Raw genomic sequence first — 14,030 nt, 5'->3', positions numbered from 1 at the left:
CTCTTTCCCAGTTCAGGAATGCACTGTACAGCTGGGGGGGGTGGGGTGAAATGTCACAGTCATCTTTCACCTGTGTGCTTTTGGCTCAATGTTTGTGATGGAGGGTTAGTCTTTTGAGCAAAGTACTGGTGGGTTATGGGGGCGAGTCCTGTAATTGCAAACCTTCAACCACGGTCATATGGCTCGGGTTTAAAAAAATATTCCACTTTTCCCAGAGAGCAGAAATCCAACACATCTTCAGCTTGCAACAACCATCTTCTCAGAGGAGTGAGTGATAACAGTTGCAAAACACTGGCTTTCAAGGGCAACCTCTGCCTAATTGCTGTCCTCCCCGCCCCACCCCATTCTGATTATGTACACGCATCGTTGGGCTTCATGGATGTGGAGAGTGGGGCAAAGGAAGGTTTGGGAGGTACGTCTGGCTTTAGCGAGGGCGTGCGTTTCAACCCTGACCTCGTCAGCGAGTTGTAGGTGGTGAGACTCGGCTGCCGAGATACAGTCACAGCCTGCGCCTGTGCAGCGTGGACTTGTATGGAGTCCACCCGCTGCGGGGCCGGTGGTGGGTTGTCACCCCGGCCAAAGCTCTGATTGCGGGAGAGGTGGGACGAGTTAGAGGAGTTAGTGTTGTTTCTTTTGAGGGTCGATGTCTGGTGACTTCTCGTGAGTGAGTTTGTAGGGTAACTTCTCTTGTAGTCCACATTGTAAGCAGAAGAGTGCATTTCCAGCCGCTTGCTCAGGCCACTCTGCGACAGTGAGGCGCTCGGGGGCCCGAGGGAAGCTTCCCGCTGGGGTACTTTTGGTGGCACACTGTCAAGATTTTCCACCAGGTTAACCCCGTGGCTGGGGCTTTTGCTACTGAGATGGTCCTTGATAGTTTTGTACTCAAGGGTGGCATTCTGGTCCTCCACAGTCATCTGAGCCCCATCGCTCATTTTTGGCTGGTCAACATACTCATGCTGGTAGCCTTGCTGGGCTATGGGCAGGACCACAACACTGGGAATGTGGCTAGGAGAAGCCCTGAGCGGCAGGTCGGTTGGGATCACGGGCGAGGCCATTGGAGGGATATCTTTTGTGCAGGCATTAATGAGGTTCTGGTTTCTCTCCCATTCCCTGCTGCCACGGCTGGGCTTTCTCTTCTGTTGCAGGGTTGGGGTGGACTCGGGGGTTGGCAGGGCGGCCAGGTCCAGATGGTGCTGGTCAGCTTTGATTAGCATCTTGGCAGTGCTGCCTGGGGTAGCCAGCTTGCCATTGTGCATCAGAGGCGTGAGGATAGCTTCAGGCTTCGGCTCCTTGGACTGAGCATCCCCAAAGAGGCCGCTGAGCTTGGTAACACTGCTCATGGAGCTGCGGCGGGGGGGGGGCAGCTCCTTCTCCTTCCTCTGCACAACAGCCACGTCTCTACGGCGATGGTCGCAGATGCAGTACACTACGATTCCCGAAAAGACAGCTCCCATGACAAAAGCAAGAATAACAGCAATGGCCAACAGGGTGACTGGCACCAGCTGATCGTGACCCTTCAGGTAACTCTCACGAATCACTCCTGTAATAAACAGCACACAGTGATTAAATCAGCTAAGGATAAGGAAAAGCTACTTACCATTAACTACTTTGTTTAAAGGCATGCCCTGGGAGCTTTTTTAGCATTTTGCAAGGTGATTTTTTATCAGCTTGCCCAAATTTGGAGACATACTGTACATGCCAGCTACATCTTGCACGTGCAGCCTTAGGCTGTCTGTACAGCTTTCAGATCTGGAGTTGAAGACTATAAAGTTCAGGAGGGGAGAGAGAATTTACTTGCAGGGCAAGTGCAATCAGTATAAAATTCTGTCCCTGCACAACTCACACTGACTTCAGCAGGGCAGAACTATTATTTCTTCTCCTCTAACACAGCGCTCATTCCTCCTCACCCTCCATCCAATTTCTCCTCATTTAACACCATCTTATTTTTACTATGGTAAACCATTCACATTGAAAAACCTTGAAAAGGAGGAGACAGAAGCTCTGCAAATACCAGAGAAGTGCCACATTGTTTAAGGCTTCTTTCACTGCCTATCATTCTGTTATCTTTGTCGTGTGTTTTAAAAGTCTGTGTCACATGCCTGTGCCTCAGGAGGATGCTTAACTAACTATGAAAGATAGAGCACAGTGTTGAAATCTATTGAGTCTGATCGATACCTGTCCTTGCTGTTTTAATTTTAAAAAGCTCCGTCTTGTTCTGAACTCCTGAATAGGTCAACCTCTCAGCTGAAAGCCCTGACTCTGAGAGCATCATCTTCTGGTCTTGTGCTGTGGTCAGAGATCACTGTCAAATCTTACTTGGTCCTCCAAGCACCTGCCGTTACAGAAAGCATCTTTTGGCAGAGCACGTGCCTCCTCCATCTGAATCCCCTAATACAGCATTACCCAATACCCTGAATTTCTGAAGAAAGTCTTTTTTTCTGACATAGTTGGGCACCAAGTCAGCACCACTAATGAAACACAAGCATAGAGCCCCAAGTTTGCTTTTTTTAATTTCTGGTTTTGTTCTTAGCATGTAACGAGGAGCAGCCATATCCTGACAAGGAGCTCAAGGAACATCTCTCCCACTTCTTTCTCCAGAGAAGGTCCAAGTGCTAGGGCATTAAAAGCTCCATATACTCTAAGGAAATGCAATCCTTGTCCTTATTACAGGAGAAACAGCAAGACAGAAGACTTCATGAAGATACAAAATTTCCATGTCATAAATCAACTCCTTCTAGAATAATGTCTTTTTATGTATTTGGCAGACAAGGTATTAGTGGCCCAGAACTGGAATCAAATGCAAAACACTCCTCAACAAAATATGTTAGAAGAGCACTGAAAAGTTGCCACTATCTCACAGAAACTTTTGGTAAGTATTCTGGCTAGGTACAGCATTGCTTCTATAGCAGATATTTTTCTGTCCCCATTTAATTGCAGCATTTAGGTGGACAAGGGATATTTGCTTAAAAGATAACAACTTTATATTTAAAGGCAAAACAGCTCCTGAAATCATAAGCCCCCATGTGTAACATCACAGCTGGTTGCCCCAGAAATTACTGTACTGTGACACAGAGAGGATTATGATTTCACAAGGAGAACAGCAAGAGCGGATCGCTTAAGAATGTAAGATCCTGCATTCATATAAATGTCTTAATAGTGAAAAAGTAAGGGGAAGAAAGTACATCTCAGAAAACAATATATAATTAGAAACAATCTTCAAATTACGTGTTTCTAAGAGAACCCTATTTTAAAGCACAGCAGCCTTTTAAGAGGCAGATTTTTCTATTCTTTGTCATCAGCATTTAACAAATGGCAGTAGAACCTAGCCCTGTAATTTAAATCCACATACAAAATTGCTGTGTATAGACCAGAAGCACAGTCTAATGGTTATGGCACAGTGAGTAGTAACTACATTTCACTGCAAAGGTGTTGACCTTCCGTGGACCTTACATCTGCTGATATTTACATGCTAGATTCTGAAGCATTTTGAGACCAAATTTCTTTACACTTGTAAAACTGTCTGTGGTCATTAACTGGAGAATCAGAAACAGAGCTGGGCATTAAGTTAAGGAAAGCTTCAATTTAAAATTCTAATTTCATGGACACCTTCCATGCACAAACTTACCACAGATGGCCCTTTGAGCACTTAAGTCCAATGTTTTTTTTGCATGAAAAAGATTCAAAATCCCTGCTCAGTGCCCACCTAAGGGTGTATGGCTTCATGAAGTGCAAGTCATACCTTACTAACTTAATATCCTTTTATGTATAAAAAAGAGGCTGGAGTGCAACCCTGCATAAAGGGGTCTGGTGGTTTTGTTGATGGTAAGCTCAATACGAGTCAATAACGTGCCCTCGTGGCCAAAAAGCCAACCCTATGAAAATATTAGAACGTGTCCTAGGGATAGGATGCGAGGGAATGGCTTAAAGCTCACATCCATGCCTGACATTTCCTACTGGCTAAGTGAGGTTGTTCTCCACCATCGGCCTTCTGCTTTAGGTTAAGTCCTACTCTGCCGATGATAGCCTTAAGCACAAACCTGCATTACTGCATACAAAAGCAACACGAGGTCTTCGGTTTTACATTACCAACAGATATTGAATCACTACAAATCATGTTACAAAATTACCACACAGTTCAGACTGATTGACCATGTGTGCTCAAGAAAGTGGTAGGCTGAAATGATGTGACTCACACTGCAGGTGTTCTATCAGCAGAAACTTTCCTGATGTTTATCGTGTTTTCTGTATCAGGGTTAAAGGATATTTAACATCAGTGGCTTTGCTATGGGCAGACAGATCTTATCTGGAAACAAAGTCAGGTTAATTATATAATTTATTTTTTATCATGGATCGCATCCCTGTATCTTTAGTTATGCAAGCAATCCCAACAACTTTAACCTAAATGGAATATGATGGGCAAGATTTGACCCTGCATAAGTGTTTATGTAATAGATAAAATTAAGTAATTAAAAAATATGAGGAATGTTCAGCATCCTACTGTCATGACCACAGGGGGGTTAAATCTAATATGAAATAGGCTGACAACTGCAGTCATTGTCAATCGACATCTTAAGCCCTGAGCATCAGCAGTAACTGCCTTCACAGACTGGGATGAATAAGCAAGTATGTGATCCCAACTATGCACTCAAAACAAGCCAGTTTGAAAGCAGACAGATAGAACAGCGTTCATGCCACTTTACAGACTGAATTGTGTGTGCTTTTACCTAACCTGCAGTTCTTAAAAAAACCCACAGTCCCCAAGGCTCAGTCCAGCACATTCATTAGCACTCATTAAAGAATTAAAATAAATGGACAAAATAATCAGAAAAATGTAGGGCCTACATTTTTGAAAGTCAAATACAGTATTCAGACTCCCAGCTTTGAGGAAATATCTGCTATTGAAAAGTCTTACAGCTATATATTATATAGTTCACAGAATTACCTGTATTGACATTATACCTGGGAGACGTCTAGTGGTAAAAATAGTAGTAAAACTGGAAAAGCTCCAAAGACATAGACAAGGTTAAATATTTGCACCTTCAAAGATCAGACCTTACCTGTTGCTAATGCCACAAACAGGCTGACACTTACCTGTCTCCCTAAAGTCTTCCAGACAAGCTCTGCCATTTGCAAGTGACAACCAGGCTTATGACTTCAGGGTTGTTCCATATGTACTATTATTTCTGGCTACTAAAAAAGCCAGTCTAGTCACCTGATATCCTCCACTTTTCATGGCCATTCTGATTCCCATAGACAACCTGATCCATCCTCCTCCACTAACTTTCTGTAATTTCATCCCATGTCCTTTTATCTGCATCTCCTAACGTCACCATTAATTTTCTTAGTCAGTATGCCCTGTACAGTCTGGAACATGCAAAATCACCTCTTCTTACTCATCTAATGAGACAGAAGACCTGATATGGTATTATCTTATTCTGCTATATATAATTCATTCTTTCTTCCAGCAGAGCTTACAGGTAAGGTTCACAGTGCTGTCTGGTTGCTTAAGAGGACGTTAAGAAAACTGTTTCTAAACTTTCAAAGTGTTTAAATTCTAAAATGAGCTAGTGCTCAGATAAATCACATGAGTAGAGTATTGTTCTAGCTTGTTCACTAAGGGTAGATGGGGAGAAAGCATGGAGATGTTAAATTTTATGTCAATAATACATATACTTTTTCTAAAGTTCTGGAAAAGGTGAGAAGCAGACTTGTTGAATGTCTCTGGGTGAAAATAGGAGAGAAAAGAAAAGACCAGAGGTGATACAATGATATAGATCTACTGTATACTAGATCATCCTGAGCAGGAAGGATACGAGGCTTCTTCTTTTCACCAATTGACAGAACTATACAAGGGCTAGGATTGTACTTCTGTATCTGCTAAAAAACAAGTTAAAAAGCAAGCTGTGCAGAGTGCTGAAAGGATTATTGTACAAAAATGCTGATGAAGCTACTCTGGGCATGTCCTGCTCCTTCTAATTCTAACAGGAAAGAACTTCTGAGGGCAGAAATGTAATAAGGATGAAATAATCACAAAGGAACAGAGTTCATCATTCTAAAGAATACATGGCATGAGTATATCTGAATAGGAATAATGAGTTCAGTACAACAAACTTCAATAAAGGAGGACAGATAAGGAAAGACGTGGAGACTGAAGCATTTACTCCTTTTCTGCTTCATTTTTCAGCAAAAATCCCCACTCTGACCTGTGTTCAGAAATGCAACAAAGTCAGGGAATAAGTGTTGACTAGCACAGAGAAAAGAGGTAAAAAAAATTTAGATAATGTAGATGTTTTCAAGTTGCCTAATTTGTCACTGACTGCTTAAGGAGCTTGCCAAAGCAATTTCTAGACATTTAGAGAACACTGGAAGAAGTATGAGCATCAAGAGCTCTAGAAAAAGACAAACATATTACCTGCTTTTGAGATGAGCCAAAGGGAGGACCTAACAAATGACAGACTTGACAGTCCAATTTTTAGAACAGTAATAACACTACAACAGGTGATTAAACAATCAATTTTACGAGCATCTAAAAGATGACAAATTAATTATTAAAAAAAAGCCAAATAAAATTTGCCAAGAATAAATTACATAAAACCAGACCAACTTCCTTTTTTGACAGGATAAATGGCTTACTTTTTATGAGGAAATATTATGTATGATATCCTTTGACTTCTGTAAAGTCTTTGACTTATTTTCTTAGAAGCAAATGAAACTGAGCTAAAACCTGCTGAAAAGCGGCAGTTGGAAAGTATCGATCAAAGGTCTACCTGGTAAAAGATCCGAAGTAAGGTGTCTTTTTCAGGAGAACAGCAATTAATAGGCATCTGGAGAAAGGAGACCTCAACTTCATAGGCCCAGCAAACCAGCTGTGTCCTTTTAGCATGTACAGTATAAAAAGAAACATCCCATGATAAAGCCTAAATTTTTTTGTCTCATCTGTGATCAAGGACAGGGATGGTGGAACATCAAGAAAAGCCTTACAGTCTCATTCCTCTAAGTCTAGGTTCTGGTGTACACTTTGCAGTGAGCACAAAATGAAATTCCAGCTTGCAACCCTCACAACTGCTCGATGGATGAAAACAAACAACAAACTACTTCCTAGTTTGAATGGCTTAATGTGAGGCTGTTTTAGTGATGCAATAGTCTGGATGCTGCCTTCTTTCACAGCCAAGCTGCAGTCAGTGAGAATAACCAGAGAAGGGCAGAGAGCAACACCTGGTCACGTAACTACCAGTTCCTGTGTGTGAATAACCTAGTTACCTGTCACCAAAAATAATGCCTTTCAGTTTGAGCCCTACAGTTAGCTGTAGCATGGGCACAAAGACACCTCTGTCCCAGAAATGCTGCACGTCCATGAGAGGTGCAGCCCGGACCACATGCCATGGGCACCAAGAAGGCTCTGTGATCACCTCTGCAGGGAGCTGTCATTGTCCAGCTTTCCAAAGTGGCCTGCAACAGATGGTAAAATAATAACCCAAAATGGTGGCACATATGAAACTGAAACACAGAGATGGGAAATGAAGAATTATGTTTTTGCACAAAAGCTGGGGATTAACTATCAGGGAATAAGGTAATATTTATGTCTAGACCACACATTAACAGCAGTCAGGGAGTGGGTGTCATTGCTGTCTTAAACTTCACCTTTCTAGCTAAATGGGAATGAGCCCAATTCTATCTCCAACACTTACAAAATCACTTGCAACTTTCCACAGAAAAAGTCATTGTTCCAGAAAGGCACAATGAATTCTTTACTGTTGTTATTTAGAGGGAAAACCTTGCAGTTAATATTTTTCTTCATTGCAGGCTTCTCTGGCTAATGTACATCTCCCACTGCTTGGAGATTTGCAATAAATGCTGGTATAGACTCATTATGAATGGAGGTTTTTATGGGCTTCAGAACATCTTTTTTAAATACCACTGAATAGGTTTTCAACATGTGTTTCCAGGTGTTAGAACTGTGTTTACAGGCAGCCTCATGCTGCTAAAAGACTATTTCAGCCTGGAAAATCCCTGCAGGGATTAACAAGCTTTCTTCCTCCTTTTTAACTAGCAATAGGAATAAAAAAAAATCAGATTAATTTAGACTGGACATACCGATTTAAAGTGATAGCAAATTCAGGAATGACCAGAGTCTACCATGCATTTCTGAGATCTTATCTCATTGTTTTTCTTGAAGGAATAATTTCAACATTTGACATAAACCAATGACATTATAATCCCAATGATTTGATGTTTACCACTTTAGTGGAACTGCTGCATTGAAAAGAGTAAGGAAGCCTTTTCCTTCATCTTCCTCCTGGCTGCAAGGACTTATTCTGCTAACTGAGTGCAACTCTACCCAGTATTAATTTTTCTGGACTCTTGGTGTCACCAGCTAGAAAAAAAACCAGCTCAAATATTCATAGTTAAAGCTGCTGGTAAATGCTTCTTTTTCCCTCCCCTTGCAGTAAAGCTGTATTATTCATTTGTAAAGGTCTGCAACTGTATGTTTTGCATGACTGTGCTAGAAGAGTGATCCATCTCCCCCCAGATTCTGCCCTACAGCTCTCAAAGCCAGTTGCCCAAGTTAGCAGTCTGAGATATCCAGCAAACAGAAAAGGATGCATGCATTTGGAGACAAGAATGAGTTTGGTAAAGAAAAAACCTTCAGTTACAAATGGCCTGGGGATCATTAGAGGTGTGAGGAGAAATCGTACGTCAAAACTGTGAAAAGAAAATCAATATATAACGTGCCTGAAGTAACACGTAACAAAGCCTTGAAAAGGATCTAAACAATCAGATCAGCCATAGTGGTCTCTGTCAGGGCTTTTTGGCCTTTAATCAGACCTATTTCAGAAGCAATCCCTCCAGGATAGGTTCATCTATTGATTTCTAAGGGTGGTTTTATTTCTCCTTTCAAATGGTCCAAATTATATCACTTCTCTCCACTTTTGATGAATGACTGTTGACATGACTCTAGAGAAAAGATGGTTGTAACTTACTAAAAGAGAGGAGATCAACAGGTGGCTTTGCTCTCAATGGCAGATGGAGAATTTTCGTTCTTGTATTTTTTTTAAGCTAGATAAATTAAGCAAAAAAGATGAGAGAAATGACACCACCATGTCCATGTGATAACCTCTGAGTCTTGAAGAAACATTTTCAGAATGGATTCAAACTGTTTTTAGTTCAATTATGAACCTACAATCCATTTTTTCTGCAAGCCACAACAGCAGTACAAAGCCTACACCATGGCCACGCTTGTGAATTTTGAGAAATTAGAAACAAGCAGTTCTTTTTTGAAAGTGATTGTTATAGATGGAAGTTACAAGATCTGAACCAGCAAATTCATGCTCAGGCAACTCCCACCTCCACTGAAATTAACAGGAAGCAGACCTGATAAGGACTGGAATAGCAAGCTCTTAGAGCTTTTAAAATTGTGTTACTCCTAAGCAGTATCTCTGTAAATAAACCAGTTTATTAAGTTTGCAGGTATGGCAGAAGATTTGAGATACACAAGCTCCTCAATCTGTAATATAATGATGAAAGTCACTACAGTCCTGAATCCAGCCCAATTTTATTTGTCCCAATGGTTAGGCTCAAGGCCAGCTCTCACACTAGAAAGCACCTGACAACCTTTTTTCCCACTGGCAGGTAGTATGCAGTAGCTGATAATTTTGAACTTTTCCAATTTCAGTACTTTCCTTCACCTCTCACCCTCTCCCAGTGAGCAATGATAATTTTGGATGCCTCTGTGTGATAGGGAATAAGCAGACATAGCAGATCCTCTAAAAAAGTAAAACGCAGGCACTCACATTAGTTAAAACAAGATGTATAAAATCCAAATGTCAAGGAAAATTAATTCTTTTGTAGCTTGTCTCAGCAGAGGCAAACTTTATGCTGCTTTGCATCTTAAAACATAAGTTTCCTTTAAAGTCTGCTGCATTTCCTCTAATGACGTAAAAAAAGCTTAGTGCACATTCTGGGACCTTTCTACTATGCCTGGGATGAGCTTAAACATATCCAGCTGCTCTTTATTAGTTTACTTCAGGGGATCTTTTGCAGCTGGGTTAAACTGGATTTACATATGTTTGGCTGAGTATGCATGATTTCAGGGCTCCAGAGAAGTTGTTGTAGCCTGCAAAGTGAATCTCTCATCTTCACATTTTCACTGCATGAAGCTCCTCTGATGGTGCAGAACAAATGCTGGTGGGTTTTTTTGGTTGTTGTTTGTTTCTTTCTTTCCTGCTGTGGGCATTATGTATTCTGGGCAGCCCAGTGCCTTTCTGGAAGCAGTTTTTATGAACAGTGTCAAGGAAAGAGAAAGCTGTCACTGAGAAATTCTGTGACTTTTCCTCTCCTTTTTTACAGCCTGTTTTGAACTATGGCCTTTCTGCATAACAGGGAAAAGTGAAGTTTGCTGAATGTTGACATAAGCAGCTCTGCTCAGCAGGCCGAAGCTCAAAGCAGCCTTATGGAAGAACTGGGTTAAATTTCAAGCACTGCATACAACCTAAGAGCAAAAATTGTTTCCTCACCAGCTCTGATCTTCTTTAAAGAAAGAAAAATGGAAATTCTAGTTTTGAGCTACTAGTGTGAACACATTACAGCTGAACTAACAAAGGAGCTATCTAGTAAACATCCAAGATGTTTAAATAATAATTTAAATATATCTTATTCCAGGAGATCCCTGGAAATTATTATTAAACTGTTGAAAAACTCTGTGACCAAGCCAACAATGTATACTTATGCACACAGACTGTATTTCTTAGGGACAGACCTTCTGCTCACAGCTGGGTTCCTGGTACATGGTAGGAACATGGCTAGACCCCATATCAGGTCTGCTCTTACACAGCAGCAAGATAAACCCTCTTCTGCCATTAAAACACCAGCATTGTGTATTTTGTGACAGAAAGCAAACACTGTGGATTAACTCTTCATTTCTCCTACATTCACGAACACTGCAGGTGTCAGAAGACCTGGACTTAAGAATTGAAACATGCCCCTAGTGATCAGTAAAAAACCAAGACTGCTTCTTCTAGAAATATTTGTAGGGCTAGTGCTGCAGGCAAAATAGCTTACACACATCCAATGTTAGGTTTATAATTTCCCTCTGTGTTGCAGTCCCAAAGCCTCACATGCCTTTGAATACATTAAGTAACTGAGGAATTTTGATGAGTCTGAAACACTGGCCATAACAGTCAGCAAGACTAATTTTACTGCTAGTTCTGTTTCTGTGGCTCATTACTCTTCTGATATAAATATCAGAATCCTTCTTTCCTTTCAGTTACATTCTCTCTAACCGCAGTATCTCAAGTAAAACAAGCAGGGTTACTCCAGCCACAAACTGAGGTAAAAACCAGCATATCCCTGATGGACTTCTTGCCCAGGTGCTGCTATCATCTACTCTCACTCTACTTCATTTTCTATCTTCAGTGGTGGCTTCCTCATGCATTTTTCTGTCTGTCAAATTTGTAGTTCTGTGCATTTTTTCACTTTTTTTCTCTTTTTTTTTTTTTTTTTTTTTTTTTAATTACCTCTCCACCTTGCAGGCACTGCATACTGTACTGTATTTGACAAGAAGGTACCTGACCCAGCTCTAAGAAAGCTGCCCTGGGGCCAGCAGCAACCTAGCCACAGTACTGTGTGCAAACAAGTGTCTTCTCCGACATACACTCAAAGCCCATCCCAACACCCTTTTGACTGTCCAGCAACAGGCCAGGCACACGTACCTGTGTATGTACTTTATCACAAATCTCACAAACAGCAGTGTTTCTGCAATACAACAACTCCCCCAGCCTTCCACTCAGTGCTGGTACTGGATGAAATCTCTGTTTTCTGGATTTCCTGTAGTGTTTGTTCAGTTTTTGCTCATGCTGCTTCTCTAAGCCAGTATTTTCCACTGCTGCAGGCAAACCAAGCAGCTTGCACAGCTAGTTAATCAACATGAAGATAGGTGCTATAAGGAACATGACTGGCTTTTTTCATATCTGTAGACTAGTTCTCAGAATATGTTTATGGATCCACAGATGTACACATTTCCATGTGAGAGGTTAAAGTGTCTTCTTTTTCCTAGCATTGGGACCCTAAAAAACTTTATTGCAATCTCTTTTCTCTTAGTAATACATATTTATTCTCTTTCGTCCTTTCTAAATACATCATAGATGAGACCAAACCTTTCACAGAAGCACAGCTGATGTTATCAACTTGTCTTGTCATGAGCAAGTAGAGGTAAAGTGTATTGTCTTTGCAGGTCTTGATACGGGGTATATGGAAGTACCCATCAATTTGGTGTTAGTAATTTAGTTCCATGAGTGAGAACTGCATGCTAAGATACTCAAATCTCCCTGGTATGGAAAATTAATTGGTCTTACTGGATGAGTGCCTCAGGGCACTGCCCATAGCTTGGTCGTATTTAGACAAAAAGCATATAAAGTGCTGCAGGACTGCACGACCTCTTTAAGACACTGAATAGAGACTAGTGTTGTGTAGAGATGAAGACGAATGCTATCTGCAAGAAAAGAGCAGTGCTCTTTATGTTCTTTATTACGAGCTGTGATTGCCCAAACTTCTGGGCAGGCTCTGTGGTGAATACAAGAGGTTCAGTGGGGAGAGCAGGCAGAAGGGACAGAGGGCACTCCTGCTCTGTGCCCTCCTCAGAGAGTCTCTGATTAGGACTCATTCAGCAGCGAACACACATGGAGAATTGTTGAACTGTTTGATGGGAGCTATAAGCTGGTGGCAGGGATTAAATTTCTTCAGTGCTGACCACAAACTCAAAGAAACTGCCAATGGCCTTTTCCGCACCACATGACAAGACCACTTCTGTTAGCTTCTTTAAAAACAAGCGATACTCAGTGTTTTCCCAGCATTATGGCTTCTGTCTCACTCACCCTGTTTGCTTCCAAATGGGAATTCAGTATAGTTTTCTGATTTAAAGAATAAGGAAACACCTGGAAAATATGTGTTTGTCAAACGACTTTTGGAATTATTTTAATGAAGACTTCGGTGTGCTGCTGTTTCAGAGGTGTTTCTGTGCACACTTAAATTCCCTGTCTATGCTGGTACTGCTTGTGTTTAGTAATTGCAGATCTTTCAGGCTGAAAAAAAAAAAAAAGAAACCAACCTGAACCCCTTATGTTTGTTTCTACAAGAACATCATAGTGAATAGCAGTAGCTTTGTAGAGCTTTAAAAATATGCCTGCTCCCTCCCTGCTCCTTTTTTAACAGCTGTTCTTTTATTTTCTATCACAATTGTGGGTAAGATGGGATGAGGCACGAACAAGATGGCATATTATTGACAGCATGCAGCTGGTGTTATTTTCCAATTAAAAAAATCCTTGTTGGGAATATGAAAGAACTGCCAAGTTTATGCCCAGTTGTGACAATGCCATCAAGCTGCACCTTCATCTCAGATTTTATTTCACACAAGATGATAGCAATCTTTGGTTGCTGGTGGGAAAACTACAGTTTAATACTCAGGGCTAACCACTTTGGCAGACATGGGAGGCTGGAGCTGGTCTGGAGGCTATCCACTGGGACTTAATATTTCAGAGTATTGCAGGTATTCTTCCTGGCCAGTGCAAAGTTGGTGATGAATGTGCTGTTAGCCATTTCCAAATGTTTGCTGTATTGTACAGCTGTGCCAGAAGTGTTTCTTAATGCTTCTTGAGCAACTTCTCTATAAACTGCCCTAAGCTTTTCTAATGCCCATGGAGCTGTTAAAATCTACTTCAGCAGGGACTCTGACTTACTCTGATCTGCTGGGGCAGGGAGAGCTGTCAGACTATCAGCTGGTGGTTAAAGTGCTTAACAGCCACAGCACCAATGCTCAATTTACACAGTTGTCTGTGTATTTAGTTGCTTAACTTTGACAAAGTCTCTTCTGGGTATGGGGAACTGAGATTTTTCAAAAATTTACAGCTTGGCCAATGAAGCTCTTTTCTCCCTCACAGGGACATCAGGATACACATTTTTTATATAATGGCTCATTTGCACTATCTACTCCAAAACTTCTCAATAAAATGCCCTTAAGACTCTTTATTGTTACATGA

General features: G+C 41.2%; 1 protein-coding gene across 1 annotated transcript; it reads right to left on the bottom strand.

Moving 5' to 3' along the window:
- Window positions 1-205: 205 nt before the first annotated feature.
- On the bottom strand, window positions 206-1,540 carry LOC104526523 (semaphorin-6A-like; the record flags this gene model as incomplete). The annotated part of the gene is made up of 1 exon (XM_010169987.1): window positions 206-1,540. A coding segment is annotated over one exon (1,190 nt), but the record flags the coding sequence as incomplete, so codon positions are not given.
- Window positions 1,541-14,030: the final 12,490 nt, after the last annotated feature.

The sequence above is a fragment of the Antrostomus carolinensis genome, unplaced genomic scaffold (assembly GCF_000700745.2).
Source record: "Antrostomus carolinensis isolate BGI_N321 unplaced genomic scaffold, ASM70074v2 scaffold18296, whole genome shotgun sequence".
Taxonomy (NCBI): Eukaryota; Metazoa; Chordata; class Aves; order Caprimulgiformes; family Caprimulgidae; genus Antrostomus; species Antrostomus carolinensis.
The sequence above is the reverse complement of the archived record's forward strand: the minus strand, read 5'-3'. Positions and strand labels throughout refer to the sequence as shown.